The sequence below is a fragment of the Ovis aries genome, chromosome 1 (genome assembly GCF_016772045.2).
Source record: "Ovis aries strain OAR_USU_Benz2616 breed Rambouillet chromosome 1, ARS-UI_Ramb_v3.0, whole genome shotgun sequence".
NCBI lineage: Eukaryota > Metazoa > Chordata > Mammalia > Artiodactyla > Bovidae > Ovis > Ovis aries.
In genome coordinates, this window is record NC_056054.1 from 178,571,160 (window position 1) to 178,588,978 (window position 17,819).

Below are 17,819 nucleotides of genomic sequence, written 5' to 3' on the forward strand. Positions count from 1 at the left end.
GAAAATATAAATTCAGTTTTATTAAATAGTGAAAGTCTTATTATAATCCTATATTTGCTAACAGACGGTTGACAATTTACAGATATTAAAATAATAGAAAAGGTACATTCAAACAGGATTGGAGGGAATATAAATTGATACAATTTGACATAGCAGTCAATAATATTGACTTATCAGTCAGTAATAAAGATGCACAAAACCTTTGGCCTCGCAATTTCACTCAAGGAAATTATCTTACAAATATGTTCAAACACATTCAAAGAGATAAATCCATAAGAAACATTCTATGTAGTATTGTTTATAATAGCAAAACAAAACAATCTAAATGTCCACCACAGGGTTAATTAAATTAAATTCCATTACATACAATGGAATTATATGTAACCATTAAGAAGAATGAGGTAGCTCTGCTTGTGTTGATACAAAAGATCTTTAAGATATATTATAGTACTAACTTTGTATAAGTACAGAACAAATTATGCTATGTTTCTGTTTCTGTCTTGACAAGGATGTACGTGTATGAATATGTAAGCAGACATATAAGTGTATACATATACAATGCACATATAGGGTACGACATGTGCACATAGAAATTTCCTCAAATATTACATAAAACTGTTGGTAATTATTCCTTCTGTGAAGTTATCTGAGGTAACTCAATTTTCATCATCTACTGTACTGAACAATTTTAATAGTTTATCACGAGCATGTGCTCTCTTTGTAATAATATCAATTTAAAGAACTAGCCAGTAACAGCTAAAATTCTAAAAGTTCAATTGTATAAAGATAGAAATGCAAATTCTCTATAATGTCTCTGTTTTCTAAGAATCTTTGAAAAGCTAGTTTCAAAATAGGCTTTCCATTCCAGAACTCTAAGAAAATCAGAACAGTATCTATAACTGCATCTTGATTCATTTGTCCTGGTGCTACACTCTAGGAACATAAACAGTATGGAGATTCATCCCATCAACTTCACTTGGTAACACCTGAGACGTCTTCGCCCTATTCGTAATATCATAAAGTGGATTGTTCTTCTCTGTGTAGCTGGCATAGGGCTCCATTTCATCCTAAAATATAACCCAACATTAAATTCAATTGAAAAAAACAAAACAGAAATGCTAACTACCTGTGCTTTTCTAATAAGTGCTCACAACTTTAGTGTCTACCAATAGTGGTCTCTGAGCCTGCATGAACATAAAAGCAAGACTTTTCTAATATACTATCAAAAAATTTTTCATTATTTAAGTCTCAGTGTCGGATGATAACAGTTGCCTGAAAGTAGGAACATAGAAGAGTGAAGTGACATGAGGAGTATTTCAGAAGAGAATGTCAAAGATTTAGTAAACTACTTGTTATAATAGATCCTAGAGCTGGATAGGTATTAAACTTAGGTAAAAAGGGCTTCCCTGATAGCTCAGTTGGTAAAGAATCCACCTGCAATGGAGGAGACCCTGGTTCGATTCCTGGGTCAGGAAGATCCGCTGGAGAAGGGAAAGGCTACCCATTCCAGTATTCTGGCCTGGAGAAGTCCATGGACTGTATAGTCTATGGGGTCTCAAAGAGTTGGACACAACTGAGCAACTTTCACTTTCACTTTAGGTAAGACGGAAATGATGATGGTATTGAAAAAAGGAAATCAAGGATTAGAGATGGTTTAATGGAGGAGGAAATACTAACTCAATTTCTCCAAAGATTACAGTCCAAACAAGGCTAACATGATGTCTTTTGTAGGATGCAGTTCTTAAAAATAGTGCTTGGTGGATAATTAATAAAATTAGTACATCTGACAGTATTGTAGAATAGGAATTTTTTCTTTTTAATTAAAATACTAATATTGATGCAAATTACAAATTATGTGACTAGATGCTGGGAAAGATGGAGGGCAGGAGGAGAAGGGGACGACAGAGGGTGAGATGATTGGATAGCATCACTGACTCAATCGACATAGGTTTGGGTGGACTCCGGGAGTTGGTGATGGACAGGGAGGCCTGGCGTGCTGCAGTTCATGGGGTCACAGAGAGTTGGACACAACTGAGCGACTAAACTGAACTAACTGACTAGATTTTCAGACTACATGGCTTAAAAGTTTGCAAATATTCTTTTTAGTCTTACCTCCTCAACAACTGGAGTATGCTCTGTTTTTTTCAATTTACATTTTCTGCAAAAATAAAAATAAGCTAGAATAAATGTCAAACCACGATTATTCAGATTGAAAATGAGAAAACAAAAGAGTATGCTGTTGACAATTATGGTTCATTTTGATAGAAACTATAATAAGTCAGAAATGAACTATCAGATATGAGTAAAGAATGCTGCTTGCAGTTAACACATCCAAATAAGATAATTCTGAATTTTGGAAAGATAAGTAAAATTATGCAAAGAACCTTGTATAATGGAATATATGCAACACCTCATCTTTGGTATATGAAATTAATTATTGTAATTCTTTTCCCAGATACAAAATAGCATGCACCGTCTCTCCCAAGATCCTGCTCCAGACAGCCTAATTCACTATGCTTGCATATCTAAATAACCTAGAAACCACCACCCCCCCCCCCATGTCATTCAGAGTAGACCATGTATTTTATTTTTAGGGTATACTTCTTGATTATGGGAGAATTGATGTTAAAATCTTAATTTTACCTAGTCAATTCCATATTTCTGACTTCTTTTTAACCCAATAAAGCTGGAGAAGAGAAGGCATCAGTCAGTACCTGCAGCCACTGATTTTCAAAAGCCAAATGGATCCCACGATGATCAAGATAATAAAAATAGGGGCAATGATATATAAAATGAAGTGTGCTTGTATTTTAGAACCTGTAAATATAGACAAAAGAATATATAATTTAATACTCAGTTCAGTTCAGTCACTCAGCCGTGTCTGACTCTTTGTGACCCCATGGACAGCAGCATGCTAAGCTTCCCTGCCATAATTCCCTGGCATAATAAAATAATTTAACATTATTCAGCAGTAAAAACCAATGAGCTATCAAGCCATGAAATCATGTAGGACTATTAAAAGCATATTACTAAATGAAAGGAGCCAGTCTGAAAAGGCTAAATGCTGCATGATTCCAACCATATGACATTCTGGAAAAGGTAAAACTATGCAGTAAGACGATCAGGGATTGTTAAAGGTTAGGGTGGATGGAGGCATGAATAGGTGGAGCATAGAGGATTTTATGGCAGTGAAACTACTCTATACCATACAATAATTGTGAATGTATGTCATGTATGCATTTCTCAAAATTCATAGAACATGTACCTAGAGTGAATCTTAATGTAAACTATGGACTTTGAGTGATAGTAGTATGTTAAGGTAGGGTCATTGATTATAACCAATGTACCACGGCAGCGTGGGGGATGATCAATAGATAGACAGGAAGACCATGCATGTGGAGGGACAAGGGTTTTATTGGAACTCTCTGTACTTCCTATTCAATATTGCTATCATTCTATTTAAAAAATAAAAGTCTCCTTTAATATTATTTGTATATATATTTACATCTACAAGAATGTCTTATAGTACATGAAATTTATTTCTGATTTAATTTTTAAAACTTTTGCCCCATTAATAGTTCAAATAATTGTTATAATAAAATAGCTTTATCACTTCAGAGTTTTCAGCAGACATTATCTTGTATCAGGATTTTGTTTCCTTAAGGATTCATGTAGTGAATTCCCGTAGGAGAGATGTGAAACTTAGATCTCTCTGTTACAGTAACAGAGTATTGGTCATCTCCAATATTCAGAAATGAACAGGGAATTGTAAGAAAAGTATTTGGAAAAATAACCCTAATTCTGAAGTCACCTCTATTCCAAGGCATTGAAACTGAACTGAATGCATGTCAGCAACTTTGAACTATTCACTAACTGCTGGCAGCAATATAAGCTCAATCTGACAAGAGAAGTCAGCAAAGGACCTGGCCGACTCTTGGAGGTTTTAAGACTGTGCTCCTGAAGTTTTGTGAATGTGGCTGGGACAGCAGAGAGAGGTAAGTGGAAGCTGCAATTCACCTTCTTTCAATACTTTGTTTTTAAACACTGGATTTTTATTTAAAGAAGAACATTTTTGTTTACAGTTAAACACTACAATAGTGTTTTGAAGCCCTCTCTTTCAAACTAATGAGCTGTCTTTTGCTGGAAGTGTGCTAGCAGAGGTAAAGGTCTACCCTGTGTGGGAGACATACCTGCACTGGGTGGGACTGGGCTAGAGACTTCCTCCAATTCTGAGAATCTATAAATATGATGTCGTATTGTAAAACCGAGTAGTCAGACTTTATACATAACCGGGAGCATTACTCTCCTCGGTAAACACTACCAAACTATATATATATATATATATGTATATAAACTTTAAGAATGGACTTTAGAAAATCACGCTTTAAACCCAATACTTTCCTCTTCTCCTTTCTTAACACTAAAATATCAGTAGAGAATTTTTAAACTTAATTTATTTCTTTTAATTGCAGGCTAATTACTTTACAATATTGTAGTGGTTTTTGCCATACATTGACATGAATCAGCCATGGGTATACCTGTGTCTCCCATCCTGAACCCCCTCCCACCTCCCTCCCCATCCCATCCCTCAGGGTCATCCCAGTGCACCAGCCCTGAGCGCAGAATTTTTTTTTTTAAGTATAGACTTGCAAAGACAAAGAGATTATGGATGAAGATAAGAGCAGATGAAAGATTTCAACTTGTTTTACCATGAAAGATGAACTGAAGAATGGCCAATAATTCAGAGTAAAATAAGTATAAGCCTTAGTGAATCCAAGAAGACTCTAGAGTAGGAAGGAAAAAATATGGAGAAAGGGGAATGTCAGGAGTGAAGTGTGGAGCTACAAGCTGGAAGCTTCCTTGAAGTTCTGTATGAAGAACAGATAGGCCGCCAACTCTCCTCCCACCCGACTCAACCAGGTCACCACACTTCCCCGACCAGCAGAAAACAGGAAGCTTGGCCCAAAGAAGATGAACTGGAGAAATTCCAGAGTCAAAGACTCAGACATAACGTAGGGTGGAGATGAAGTGTCTTTAAAGGAAAGTTTGAGTTCTGAATAGTCACACACTCACACACACACTTACACACACCCCTCTCCTCCCTTCTCTCAGAACACTCTCAGATAGTCAGGATTATTCCTCCAAGGGAAGAGATTGGAGAGGTATTTTCTACAGAGACTGAGTAGCCTCAGAGAAAAGATCTTCCCTGGTAGCTCAGATGTAAAGAACCTGCCTGCCAATGTAGGAGACATAAGAGACACGGGTTCGATCCCTGGGTTGGGAAGATTCCCTGGAGGAGAGCACGGCATGGCAACCCACTCCAGTATTCCTGCCTGGAGAATCCCGTGGACAGAGGAGCTGAGGGGCTAATAGTCCATAGGGTCGCACAGAGTCAATGCAACTGAAACAACTTAGCACGCACACATGCACACTAGGTTTAAATTGGCTATATTAAGAAATAGCACCGTTACCATGTTGTTAATAAAAACTGAGTCAAATACTAGAAGAAACACTTTAAGATCTGAAAGTACTTGTCTCTGGAGAGTTGTTTATAAGAATGGAGCAGGGGGGTGGAGAATCAGAGAGGGCTAACATTTTACAAGATATACTTGTCTAGACACAATAGACAACATAGATTTTAAACTGTATGAGTTAGGCTGATTAGGACAATATTTTTATAACAAGAAATTAGGGTAGCATGGGTGCAGAGAGCAGAGAAACTAAACTGTAATGAACTGAATCATAGACGTTATTATAAGACATTAAAAATTTTTCATTGGAAAAACCATGAGAAAACTCTACCAGACTGAAAATTTATGAAGGCAATTTATGAGCAACTTTATTCTTCTAATAAAATTATAATTAGTTGTTTAAAATTATCCTTTATCCTTCTATTAAAACCATTTAAGTATCTGTGTAAAAGTACACTATACAAGTCAATTTGTTAGTACAGAAGAGAACATTAAAGGAAGAATAAATTGGGAGTTCCCTGGTAGCCTAGTGGTTAAGATTCTGGCTTTCACTGTGTTGCCCAGGTTCAGTTCCTCATAAGGCAACTGAAATCCTGGAAGCTGCTCTACACAACAACAACAACAACAAAAAAGTAGAATAAAATTCATTCTATAATATGGCTTTTTACAACAAACTTTTGTATTATTCTTCTAGATAATCCTTTACTTTGAGGAGGAGACAAAGTGGAGGGTGGAAAGGACATCCTTGAATGAAATTTCTTTGCATATTCCTTTTTCTTTCTTAAGGTAATTCCTCTGAAAGAATGGAAAAATCAAAAATAAGACTAGAAAAATTACTAACCTTGACTCAGTTGTATCGACAGACTCTTGTTGCCAGTCAAGTGGGAGACAGAGCAGGACACATTCAGCACATGGCGGTCCTCCCAGTGGCAAGTACTCTGGACGGTCACGGTGCCATTGCCCCAGTAAGGCTCTTGCTCAGTGGCACAATCCCCCTCTGGGGTCCAGGAGATCTGTGCAGCCGGCTTCCCTGCAGCTGCCTTGCACACTGCAGTTCCCTTCTCAGTTTGGGTCAGGGTCACCTTCGGGGGCACTGCAGAATTGCAGGGGAAATGCTTCAGTCTTAACACATGGCACACTGAATTTAGACAGAGATTTGTTTCAGTCCAAAATCTGTTTATCTGAAACACCTCAATATATGATGTTCCTTACCTAACACTTGGAGGTGATATTCATGCTGGAAATTCCCATTACTTGTTGCTATTTGGCACGTGTAATTCCCATCATGAGTGATGGCCACTGGGCCGATCTGAAGGGCAGGATTCTCGTCAGGTCCAGAGGCCCAGGTTATTCTCTTGTCAGTACAGTTTCCTCCTGTGGTCTGATTTGTATCACGTCTGTAGGCTCTGAAGCAGCGCGGCTTGTCTCTGAGGACTATTTCCCATGTTACCAACACACTTGGCCACTGCACAGGAGGGCAAGTGAGCACAGCTTTTGTATCCACTAGTTTTGATAGTGAAGTTTTAACTGGAAATACATACATGAACACACAAACACAATCATAAGAGAAAAGCTTTATAAATACTTCATGTCTTAAAATTTATTCACAGCATATTACATGAAACTGTACTTGAAATTTACTTTGCAGGTGGTCTTTTTCCAGCAATATTAGACTTACATAAGAAATAACATTGATGAAATATATATAAAGTATAATATTAAATCCATCCAATGATTAACAAACTTCTTCCTATATCATTAAGAAAATAACATATATTATATGTATGAAGTGTTATGAAATTAAATCAGAAGATTTGATATCTATGAAACAAACTGATGAGAAAAGAGGATCTGAATTAAAAGACAAAGACAGTGTTCTAAATCTAATCTTTTGGACAAAGGGACTGTCAGATTTACCATACAACTCATGCTCTAAGGGGGAAAAATGGAATTATTAATAATGCGGTTTTCTCCTCCCAAGTTTTGATGAAAGTGAAAAATCAGTAACATCAGAGCTAAACACCTAGTCTTAAGGGTGGCACTTCAGACAAACATAAATCTGGAAAGATACAGTACTTCCATTAAAAATAGCTATGACATTCAGGCTGAAGAAGTTGGAAGTTTTTAATTTAATTTTTATTCAGAGAATCACAAAATCAGTTAAATCAACAAATTTTAAAATAACCTGTAATCTCATTAGTTGGACCATCTCACATAAATGAAAAATGACAATGCCAAGCTGTAAGAGATGCTTAGAAGTGTTTTTCTAGAGGAAAAAAAAGTAGTATATAAATACAAATCAAATGAAAAACAAGGATTATTTTCCTCTGTAAATTTTCTATAAAAGTATTTTATTGCAAATGTGTGATAATGCAATATATAGTCTTTCAATGAATTCCCCTTCCTTTCTGTTCTATTGCTTGAAAACTACCACATTTAGATAGAGACTGGAGAAGGCATTGGCACCCTACTCCAGTACTCTTGCCTGGAAAATCCCATGGACAGATGAGTCTGGTAGGCTGCAGTCCATGGGGTCGCAAAGAGTCGGACATGACTGAGTGACTTCAGTTTCACTTTTCACTTTCATGCATTGGAGAAGGAAATGGCAAACCACTCCAGTGTTCTTGCCTGGAGAATCCCAGGGATGGGGGTGCCTGGTGGGCTGCTGTCTATGGGGTTGCACAGAGTCGGACAACCAGCCAAGAGGGCAGTTAAACCCATGCTGTTTCCATCACTCCAAGTGACATCAGCTCATAGTGAGAACCTCCAGCTTGGCAAAGGCTTGGAGACAAGCAAGAATATGGCTTGTTAGAAATCTGCTAGAGGTTGGATGTGGGAAGCATATATGTGCATAAAGGAATGATGCTTAAAATAAACCCAGAAAAATAAGAGACCAGTGAGATAGCAAGCTGTGAGTGCTCTTTTGTGTTCTCATATGTTCGAACTTTACCTTGGTAAATAGTATAAGGTTTAATGTTTTTGCTAATATATATCCTCAAGATCTGACTCTGTTTTTTAAAGGGAAGTATTTGGTAATCAAATAAGCACACATCTGAACAGGGGCACAGTATCAAGAAATAACTCCATCAGTGAGGATTCCAAGCACAGCAGATATTCTGGGTTCTTTTACTTTCCTCCATTCTGTGACCTTCAAGTCAATCATTCTTCACATATATCGATAGTTCTAATGTTATTGGTATTTTCCCCCCTTTCTTCATCCTCTTCTCTCCTTTTCCATACAGTTCCTTTTTCATACTTTTTCATAAATTATCAGGATTAAAATGATAAAATGATAAATTATCTTTGGTGAATGATAATTTACCAATGGCCAGTACCTCCACAACACTCAGTGGGTTTGGCACTTAACAAATATATTCTCCATATAAGGTCAGCTAGGGTGATTGCACTTCCTACTTCCTGAGAAAACAATAGAGTCTCTTCTTCGCTCCCAAACCAGCAGAAACATCCCATCTTCTCTGCATCCTTTGTCTATAAATCTCTCCCAGTCTCATTCAGCGTTTTGCACACAAATTCTTATTGGCTTTGAGGCATTTCCTTTCTTTTCTCACAACCTTACCCTAGGGCTTCCCTGATAGCTCAGCTGGTAAAAAATCTGCCTGCAGTGCAGAAGACCCCGGTTCACTTTCTGGGTAAAGAAGATCCCCTGGAGGAGGGATAGGGTACCCACTCCAGTATTCTTGGGCTTTCCTTGTGGCTCAGCTGGTAAAGAATCTGTTTGTTATGTGGGAGACCTGGGTTCGATCCCTGGGTTGGAAAGATCCCAGGGCTGAGAGAAGGGAAAGGCTATGCACTCCAGTATTCTGGCCTGGAGAATTCCATGGACTAGTCCATGGGGTCGCAAAGAGTTGGACATGACTGAGTGGCTTTCACTACCCTAGATTAAGCCCCCATCTCCAGGCACCTAACTTCTGTTTCTGTCTCAAAACTCTTCTCCCTTCAGTTCATGCCTTAAAATGCATCATTCCACAACATAATGCGATTACTTCAACTCTAAAACCCTCCAGACATCTTTCACTGCCTGAAGAATAAGTTTGAATGTCTTCCTATTGGCTTCAAAAGCCCTCTGTCACCCTGACTCACTTTGCAATCTTATCACCCACTACATTGTCCCCTCACTGCAGGAAAAGAAAAAAAAAAAAGCACAATTCCACCTCCATGTCATCTCTCACACTGTTTTCACTCTCTAAGGTGCCCAACATAATGCTATTTTTCTATTAAAATAACTCTTTCTTTAAGACCTGATTCACATGCTACATTCTCTGTGAAGCCTTGTCTAAGCCTTGGTGTTTAACCACTCCCTTTCTACACTCCTGGTACACTTGATGTGAGTGCTTACCTCTTCTGCTTGTGTGATATCTGGGCTTCTGTCTGGGTTCCCCCACAGAATAGAGCTCCCTGGAGGGCTCTCTGATAGTCTTCTTCATCTTGCTCATCTTTATGTTTCCCACAAAGCCCAGCACAGTGCATGACAGAGAAAACTCCATAATCTTTCAGTGGAATTGAACTGCTTTGGGGGAGGATGGGGTGGAGTCATTCAAGTCACTTACCCTACAGCATTCAAATCACCATATTCTTTAACTGGGTACAAGATTAGAACAGAGTCCAGACCACTGACTATGTTTCTAAGGAAACTCAACAATCTATGCTTCAGTACTGGCCTCAAAGTAAAAAAAACAAAAACAAAAAAATACAGGCATACTACCTTCTGCATGAAGTGTGACAGTGCTCTGCTTTCTTTCCGTAGACGAAGTTGTTGAAACTAGAAAATGTTCAGAGAGAAATAGATGAAATCAATTTTAGAAACTTAAGAGTAAAAACCATTCTTTTCTCCACAAGAGCTTGTATACAACATGATAGAAAATCAATGAACCATAACTAAAATTACACAAAAATCCTTGAAATACAGAAATTAGAAGCTGTTGCATCATTATATGGAAAAACGTTAACATTTGGAAATTACATTGTAAGCTATTAATCAATGATTCCCCATTTACACCATATCTCATTTTATACTTTAAACTATTTTGTACAAGGTAACACTGCTCTATCTTTCCCTAGCCATAATGCATTGGTCCATCATGCACACCTCACATGAGCTGGGCTGATGATGTGGTCTTTTTTACAGATGCCACTACTGTTGTTAAAATTGTTTAAAATTGTTTAGACCAGTGCTGGGCATCTCAAACAGCTGGACAAATCAAGTACTTTCTCAAGAACCAACACTGAGAAGAACAGTTCATCCCTCTTTCTTCCCCATTTTCCTACTATGATGATTAATTTTATGTGTCAGCCTAGCTAGTCCATGGTACCCAAATGTTTGGTCAAACACTATTCTAGATGTTTCTACAAAGATATTTTTTAATTGGTAGAATCTGAGTAAGTAAATTACCCTCCATAATGTGAGCGGGCCTTATCCGATCAGTTGGAGGCTTTAACAGAAAAGACTGACATCATGGGAAAGGCAACTCTGCCGGCACATTGCATTCAGACTCGATTTGCATCTCTTCCCTGGGTCTCCAAAGATCCTGCAGATTTTGGACCAGTCCCATAAAGTAAATCAATCTCTTCCTCTTTCTCTCGTTCTCCCTCTCTCCAGGATTTCCAACACACACATACATCCTGTTCTGTTTCTCTGAGGAACCCTAACTAATAAACCTTGGGAAGAATGAAGCAGAAGCAGAGAGAGATGGCAGACTTAACCTAACTCAAGTTCCCAATTCCTTGTTCTTAAGATCTACATGCATTCCTTCTCTTGAGTTCTATAGAGTTTCTGAAGATAGTCCCAATATACTTCAAATTTGCTTTCTGAAAAACGTTTGTATTGCTAATTTTTTAAACAACAGTGACTTTCAGAATGCTTCTCATGACTTAAAAACCTGAAAAATATCTTCCTCTGAGTTTATAAGACCACCATTCCATGTGCTCTCCTGCTTTTAAAAATATTCTTTATGCTCCCCATTCTAATTTTCCACTCAGTTCTACCACATAATTGCCAGGGTCCAGCCCCAGTGGATCCAGGGAATTCGAAGGGTGGATCGCATTGGCGTGAGAAAAACTTATTTACTGATTGATATAAGAAATATAAGATTAGATTAGGAAGAAATAGTATAGTAGGAGAATTAAGTGGAGGAAGAGGGCTGAATAGCTTGGATTACGCGGAAGACCAATAAAATTCCAGATAAGGAATTTGCACCATCTATGTTGGGCCACCGGCGCTCGCTTGAATATCTAAGGGTGCCTCGCCTTAGGCTCCCTTTCACGCGAGTCTTAACAGCCAGGGCAAGTAAGTAGACCTGGCGAGCCTCCACGCCCCAGGTGGAAATTCAGCCTGAAATTAAAGTAAAGAGCAGAGGGAGGGAAAGGGAGAGAAGGAGAGAGAGACATGGGGGAAACCAGTCCAGCAACTGGCTCTCCTTCTATTGTCCTTCAAGGCCTTTTATACTTTTGATTATACATAGAGATCAATGGGTAATACAAAATTATGTAGTGTTCGCAGCCCAGACTCTTTCTGTATATCTTTTTGTATACAAAAGGTCTCAGGTGATTTACATTATCTTCTGGCCAAGAGACTTGTTAACACTTTTTGGCTCTGGTCCTTAATGAATGTTAATTTCGTTTCCCCTGAAGTGTTTTTCTTTAATCTGCATCTCCTTAAAGCATTAAAGTTACATCTCTATAGCACAAAGGTGCAGTGGGTTATAACAAAGAAGGTACTTAACTCAAAGATCTAATGTTGCTAATACCAGGTCTACTACTTGTTTTTCTATATACCAACTATATCTAAAAATAAAGGATATGAAAATTTGGCAGCAAGTATTGGCTCAACAAATGAAACTTTTAATCAGTCCTATTCTAATGATTTTGGCTCCTCGGAAGCCCCTACATTCCTAGGATGTTTTAAGCTTCCTATGCCTCCTGCGGTCAGGAGGCCTCAAACAATCACGCGCAGGCAGGCTAGAAAGCCATCAGAGGGGTTTTTGGATTGAAACACTCTTTCAAATGCAGAAGACTAAAGCCCTGAATTGACTTTTTTCCAGAGAATATCAGAAGAGTGGAAAAGCAGGCAGATTCTTATTTTTTGGGGGGATGGATGCTCAGGAAATTCCAGGGGGAAAACCTGAGGTCTGATTAGCCTGGCCATCAGAACTCTTGCCACATGACCTTGTCACGGGTGGAATTCCTCACGCTGGCTCCCGGCACATAATAAACAGGGAAATTAAATTAAAGGACTTGGAAGCCAGCAGTGAATAGGCTTCTAAATAATTTGGCTTTTCTAGGTAGCTAAGTATCATTAGACTGGGTTGGAAAGAAGGCAAAGAATGAGATTCTAACTATTAAATTTAGTTCACACTGGGATTAAGTATCTATTCCAGAAACAGATAAGAAATCAAAGTTGACCTCAGAGGGATTACTGAAATCAAGTTATGTCTTAGGTGTTCTAGATTCTGAAACTCTATCATCGCACACAGTATAGCTTTGCCAAAGGACTAAAAAGGAAACATCTGGAGCTTTGCATTCCATATGGTGTCTGTTGCAAGTATTCAACACTGCTGTTGCAGCAAGAAAGCAGGCACATATAATAACGGAACAAATGTCCATGGCTTTGTCCAGTACAATTTTATCTACAAATATATACAGCCAGCTGGATTTTGCCCATGGGCTATGGTTTGCTAACTCTTGACTTAAAGTACAGTATTTTGTTTGTTGTAACTTCTTAAAGTGACAACATTTATAAATACAAACAATAAACATCCACTGAATATTCTATTTTATTCTGCTTACTTTGCCTTTTAAAGATAAACTAAATCTCCGGTGACAACCCCAAGTTCTCCTTCAAATTAAATAAATTTCCTATTCTATTTCTGTGTTGGTGGTTTAGTCGCTAAGTCATGTATGGCTCTTTGTGACACCATGGACTATAGCCTGCTAGGGTCCTCTGTCCTAGGATTTCCCAGGCAAGAACACTGGAGTGGGTTGCCATTTCCTTCTCCAGGGGCCCTTCCCAACCCAGGGATTGAACCTGGGTCTCCTGCACTGCAGACAGATTCTCTACCAGCTGAGTCATTCTGTTTCTAACATGTTGCAACTGCTTCCTTTCCTCCTTCCATTCTTTCTTTCCTTACTTCGAGTGAAGAGTGGCAATACTGAGGACATCCAATAGGATTCTGATAAGTAAGAAAATGATGAACCCTGCCCGTTCCCAGCTAAAAGGGAGCTGTCTGGTGGTCACAAGATGGCTACCATAACAGACAATGGTTACTGAAACCTATGAAGGCCTTCTCTTGTGAGCATTTCGGCCTTTGCAGCCCTGAGACCTGCTCTTTCTGGAAGAAAGTGTCACAACCATAATATTCTCTGGTTCTGGTTAAACAGAATTCTTTTTCAGCATCAGTTCTTCACATGTCTGGCTGTCACCAATCATTCTCCCTAATTTTTTTTTTTCCTCAGTGCATGGCAATCAGAATCTTGTTCCCCCACCATGGATCAAACCCACAGCCCTTGCAGTGGAAGTGAGGAGTCTTAACCACTAGACTGCCAAGGAAGTCCCATGCTCCTTATTTTAAAGATATAGGTTGTTTGTTATCAATGGAAAGTTCAAAGAACCTAGCCTTGATTGATGTCTTCTAGGGGATATTTAAAGACTTTTCTTCTTATCCTTTGGATTTAACTTCATATGCCCCATAGAAATTGTTACTTTTAATAACAGAGCAAATGATTTTCATGCTCTGAACTAAGCTGTTGCCATTTCAGTGAATTCTCATGTTAGTCATCTTATCTGGGAATATTGTCAGTTTGACACATTAGTTTTTATGAGATATAACAAAATCAGTGTGAGTACCGGGGGATTCTACTGGAGAAGCTTGGTCTTACATTAAGTGGTGTCTTCATAATTGAATAAGGTCTTCAAGCATTTTGAGTTTCAGTGTTCTCAGTGGACTAGAGTGTAGAAGAGACTTTATGCTTATAAAGGTATTCCAGTGAGTGCTGGAAAGCCATGAAGAGATACTCCATGTCCAAGATAAGAGAAACCCAAGTAAGACGGTAGGTGTTGCAAGAGGGCATCAGAGGGCAGACACACTGAAACCATACTCACAGAAAACTAGTCAATCTAATCACATGGACCACAGCCTTGTCTAACTCAGTGAAACTAATCCATGTCCTGTGGGGCCACCCAAGACGGGCGGGTCATGGTGGAGAGGTCTGATAGAATGTGGTCCACTGGAGAAGGGAATGGCAAACCACTTCAGTATTCTTGCCTTGAGAACCCCATGAAGAGTATGAAAAGGCAATATGATAGGATACTGAAAGAGGAACTCCCCAGGTCTGTAGGTGCCAAGTATGCTACTGGAGATCAGTGGAGAAATAACTCCAGAAAGAATAAAGGGACAGAGCAAAAGCAAAAACAATACCCAGCTGTGGATGTGAATGGTGACAGAAGCAAGGTCTGATGCTGTAAAGAGCAATATTGCATAGGAACCTGAAATGTCAAGTCCATGAATCAAGGCAAATTGGAAGAGGTCAAACAGGAGATGGTAAGAGAGAATGTTGACATTCTAGGAATCAGCTAACTAAAATGGACTGGAATGGGTGAATTTAACTCAGATGACCATTATATCTACTACTGCGGGCAGGAATCCCTTAGAAGAAAGGGAGTAGCCATCGTGGTCAATAAGAGTCCAAAATGCAGTACTTGGATGCAATCTCAAAAATGACAGAATGATCTCTGTTCATTTCCAAGGCAAACCATTCAATATCACAGTTATCCAAGTCTATGCCCCAACCAGTAATGCTGAAGAAGCTGAAGTTGAATGGGTCTATGAACCTACAAGAACTTTAAGAACTAACACCCCAAAAGATGTTCTTTTCATTATAGGGGACTGGAATGCAAAAGCAGGAAGTCAAGAAACACCTGGAGTAACAGAAAAATTTGGCCTTGGAATGCGGAATGAAGTAGGGCAAAGACTAATAGAGTTTTGCCAAGAAAATGCATTGGTCATAGGAAACACCCTCTTCCAACAACACAAGAGAAGACTCTACACATGGACATCACCAGATGGTCAACACTGAAATCAGATTGATTATATTCTTTGCAGCCAAAGATGGAGAAGCTCTATACAGTCAGCAAAAACAAGACTGGGAGCTGACTGTGGCTCACATCATGAACTCCTTATTACCAAATTCAGACTTAAATTGAAGAAAGTAGGGAAAACCACTAGACCATTTAGGTATGACCTAAATCAAATCCCTTATGATTATACAGTGGAAGTGAGAAACAGATTTAAGGGACTAGATCTGATAGAGTGCCTGATGAACTATGGACGGAGATTCATGGCATTGAACAGGAGACAGGTATCAAGACCATCCCCATGGAAAAGAAATGCAAAAAAGCAAAATGGCTGTCTGGGGAGGACTTACAAATAGCTGTGAAAAGAAGAGACGTGAAAAGCAAAGGAGAAAAGGAAAGATATAAGCATCTGAATGCAGAGTTCCAAAAGAATAGCAAGGAGAAAAAAGAAAGCCTTCCTCAGCGATCAATGCAAAGAAATAGAGGAAAACAATAGAATGGGAAAGACTAGAGATCTCTTCAAGAAAATTAGAGATACCACGGGAACATTTCATGCAAAGATGGGCTTGATAAAGGACAGAAATTGTATAGACCTAATAGAAGCAGAAGATATTAAGAAGAAGTGGCAAGAATACACAGAAGAACTGTACAAAAAAGATCTTCATGACCCAGATAATCATGATGGTGTGATCACTCACCTAGAGCCAGACATCCTGGAATGCGAAGTCAAGTGGGCCTTAGAAAGCATCACTACGAACAAAACTAGTGGAGGTAATGAATTCCAGTGGAGCTCTTTCAAATCCTGGAAGATGATGCTGTGAAAGTGCTGCACTCAATATGCCAGCAAATTTGGAAAACTCAGCAGTGGCCACAGGACTGGAAAAGGTCAGTTTTCATTCCAATCCCAAAGAAAGGCAATGCCAAAGAATCTTCAAACTACCACACAATTGCACTCATCTCACATGCTAGTAAAGTAATGCTCAAAATTCTCCAAGGCATGCTTCAGCAATACGTGAACTGTGAAATTCCAGATGTTCAAGCTGGTTTTAGAAAAGGCAGAGGAACCAGAGATCAAATTACCAACATCCGTTGGATCATAGAAAATGCAAGAGAGTTCCAGAAAAACATCTATTTCTGCTTTATTGACTATGCCAAAGCCTTTGACTGTGTGAATCACGAGAAACTGTGGAAAATTCTGAAAGAGATGGGAATACCAGACCACCTGACCTGCCTCTTGAGAAACCTATATGCAGGTCAGGAAGCAACAGTCAGAACTGGACATGGGACAACAGACTGGTTCCAAATAGGAAAAGGAGTATGTCAAGGCTGTATATTGTCACCCTGCTTATTTAACTTATATGCAGAGAACATCATGAGAAACACTGGGCTGGATGAAGCACAAGCTGGAATCAAGATTGCTGGGAGAAATATCAACAACCTCAGAAATGCAGATGACACCAGAAAGTGAAGAGGAACTAAAGAGCCTCTTGATGAAAGCGAAAGAGGAGAGTGAAAAAGTTGGCTTAAAGTTCAACATTAAGAAAACTAAGATCATGGCATCTGGTCCCATCACTTCATGGCAAATAGATGGGGAAACAATGGAAATAGTGTCAGATTTTATTTTGGGGGGCTCCAAAATCACTGCAGATGGTGATTGCAGCCATGAAATTAAAAGACGCTTACTCCTTGGAAGGAAAGTTATGAGCAACCTAGATAGCATATTCAAAAGCAGAGACAATACTTTGCCAACAAAGGTCCATCTAGTCAAGGCTATGGTTTTTCCAGTGGTCATGTATGGATGTGAGAGTTGGACTGTGAAGAAAGCTGAGTGCCGAAAAATTGATTCTTTTGAACTGTGGTGTTGGAGAAAACTCTTGAGAATCCCTTGGACTGCAAGGGGATCCATCCAGTCCATTCTAAAGGAGATCAGTCCTGGGTGTTCTTTGGAAGGACTGATGCTAAAGCTGAAACTCCAATACTTTGGCCACTTTATGTGAAGGGTTGACTCACTGGAAAAGACTGATGCTGGGAGGGATTGAGGGCAGGAGGAGAAGGGGATGACAGAGAATGAGATGGCTGGATGGCATCACTGACTCGATGGACATCAGTTTGAGTGAACTCTGGGAGTTGGTGATGGACAGGGAGGCCGGGCATGCTGCAATTCATGGGGTGGCAAAGAGTCAGATACAACTGAGCAACTGAACTGAACTGAACTGGAGGCCCATGGAGAATTCTGCCTCTTAAACCAGAAACAAAATTCT

At 39.1% G+C, this 17,819-nt stretch overlaps 1 protein-coding gene across 2 annotated transcripts in view; it reads right to left on the reverse strand.

Moving 5' to 3' along the window:
* The window catches only part of LOC101122319 (cell surface glycoprotein CD200 receptor 1), a 41,986-nt gene continuing 24,167 nt past the window's right edge, over positions 1 to 17,819 (reverse strand). For both annotated transcript variants that reach the window (XM_004002922.5, XM_060417677.1), the window contains exons 3-8: positions 10,195 to 10,251; positions 6,684 to 6,998; positions 6,313 to 6,564; positions 2,715 to 2,817; positions 2,113 to 2,158; positions 1 to 1,067 (exon numbers count right to left, since the gene is read on the reverse strand). In XM_004002922.5, coding sequence (XP_004002971.2) covers positions 927 to 1,067; positions 2,113 to 2,158; positions 2,715 to 2,817; positions 6,313 to 6,564; positions 6,684 to 6,998; positions 10,195 to 10,251 — 914 coding nt within the window. In that variant the 3' untranslated portion in view covers positions 1 to 926. The remainder of the gene's footprint in view (positions 1,068 to 2,112; positions 2,159 to 2,714; positions 2,818 to 6,312; positions 6,565 to 6,683; positions 6,999 to 10,194; positions 10,252 to 17,819) is intronic.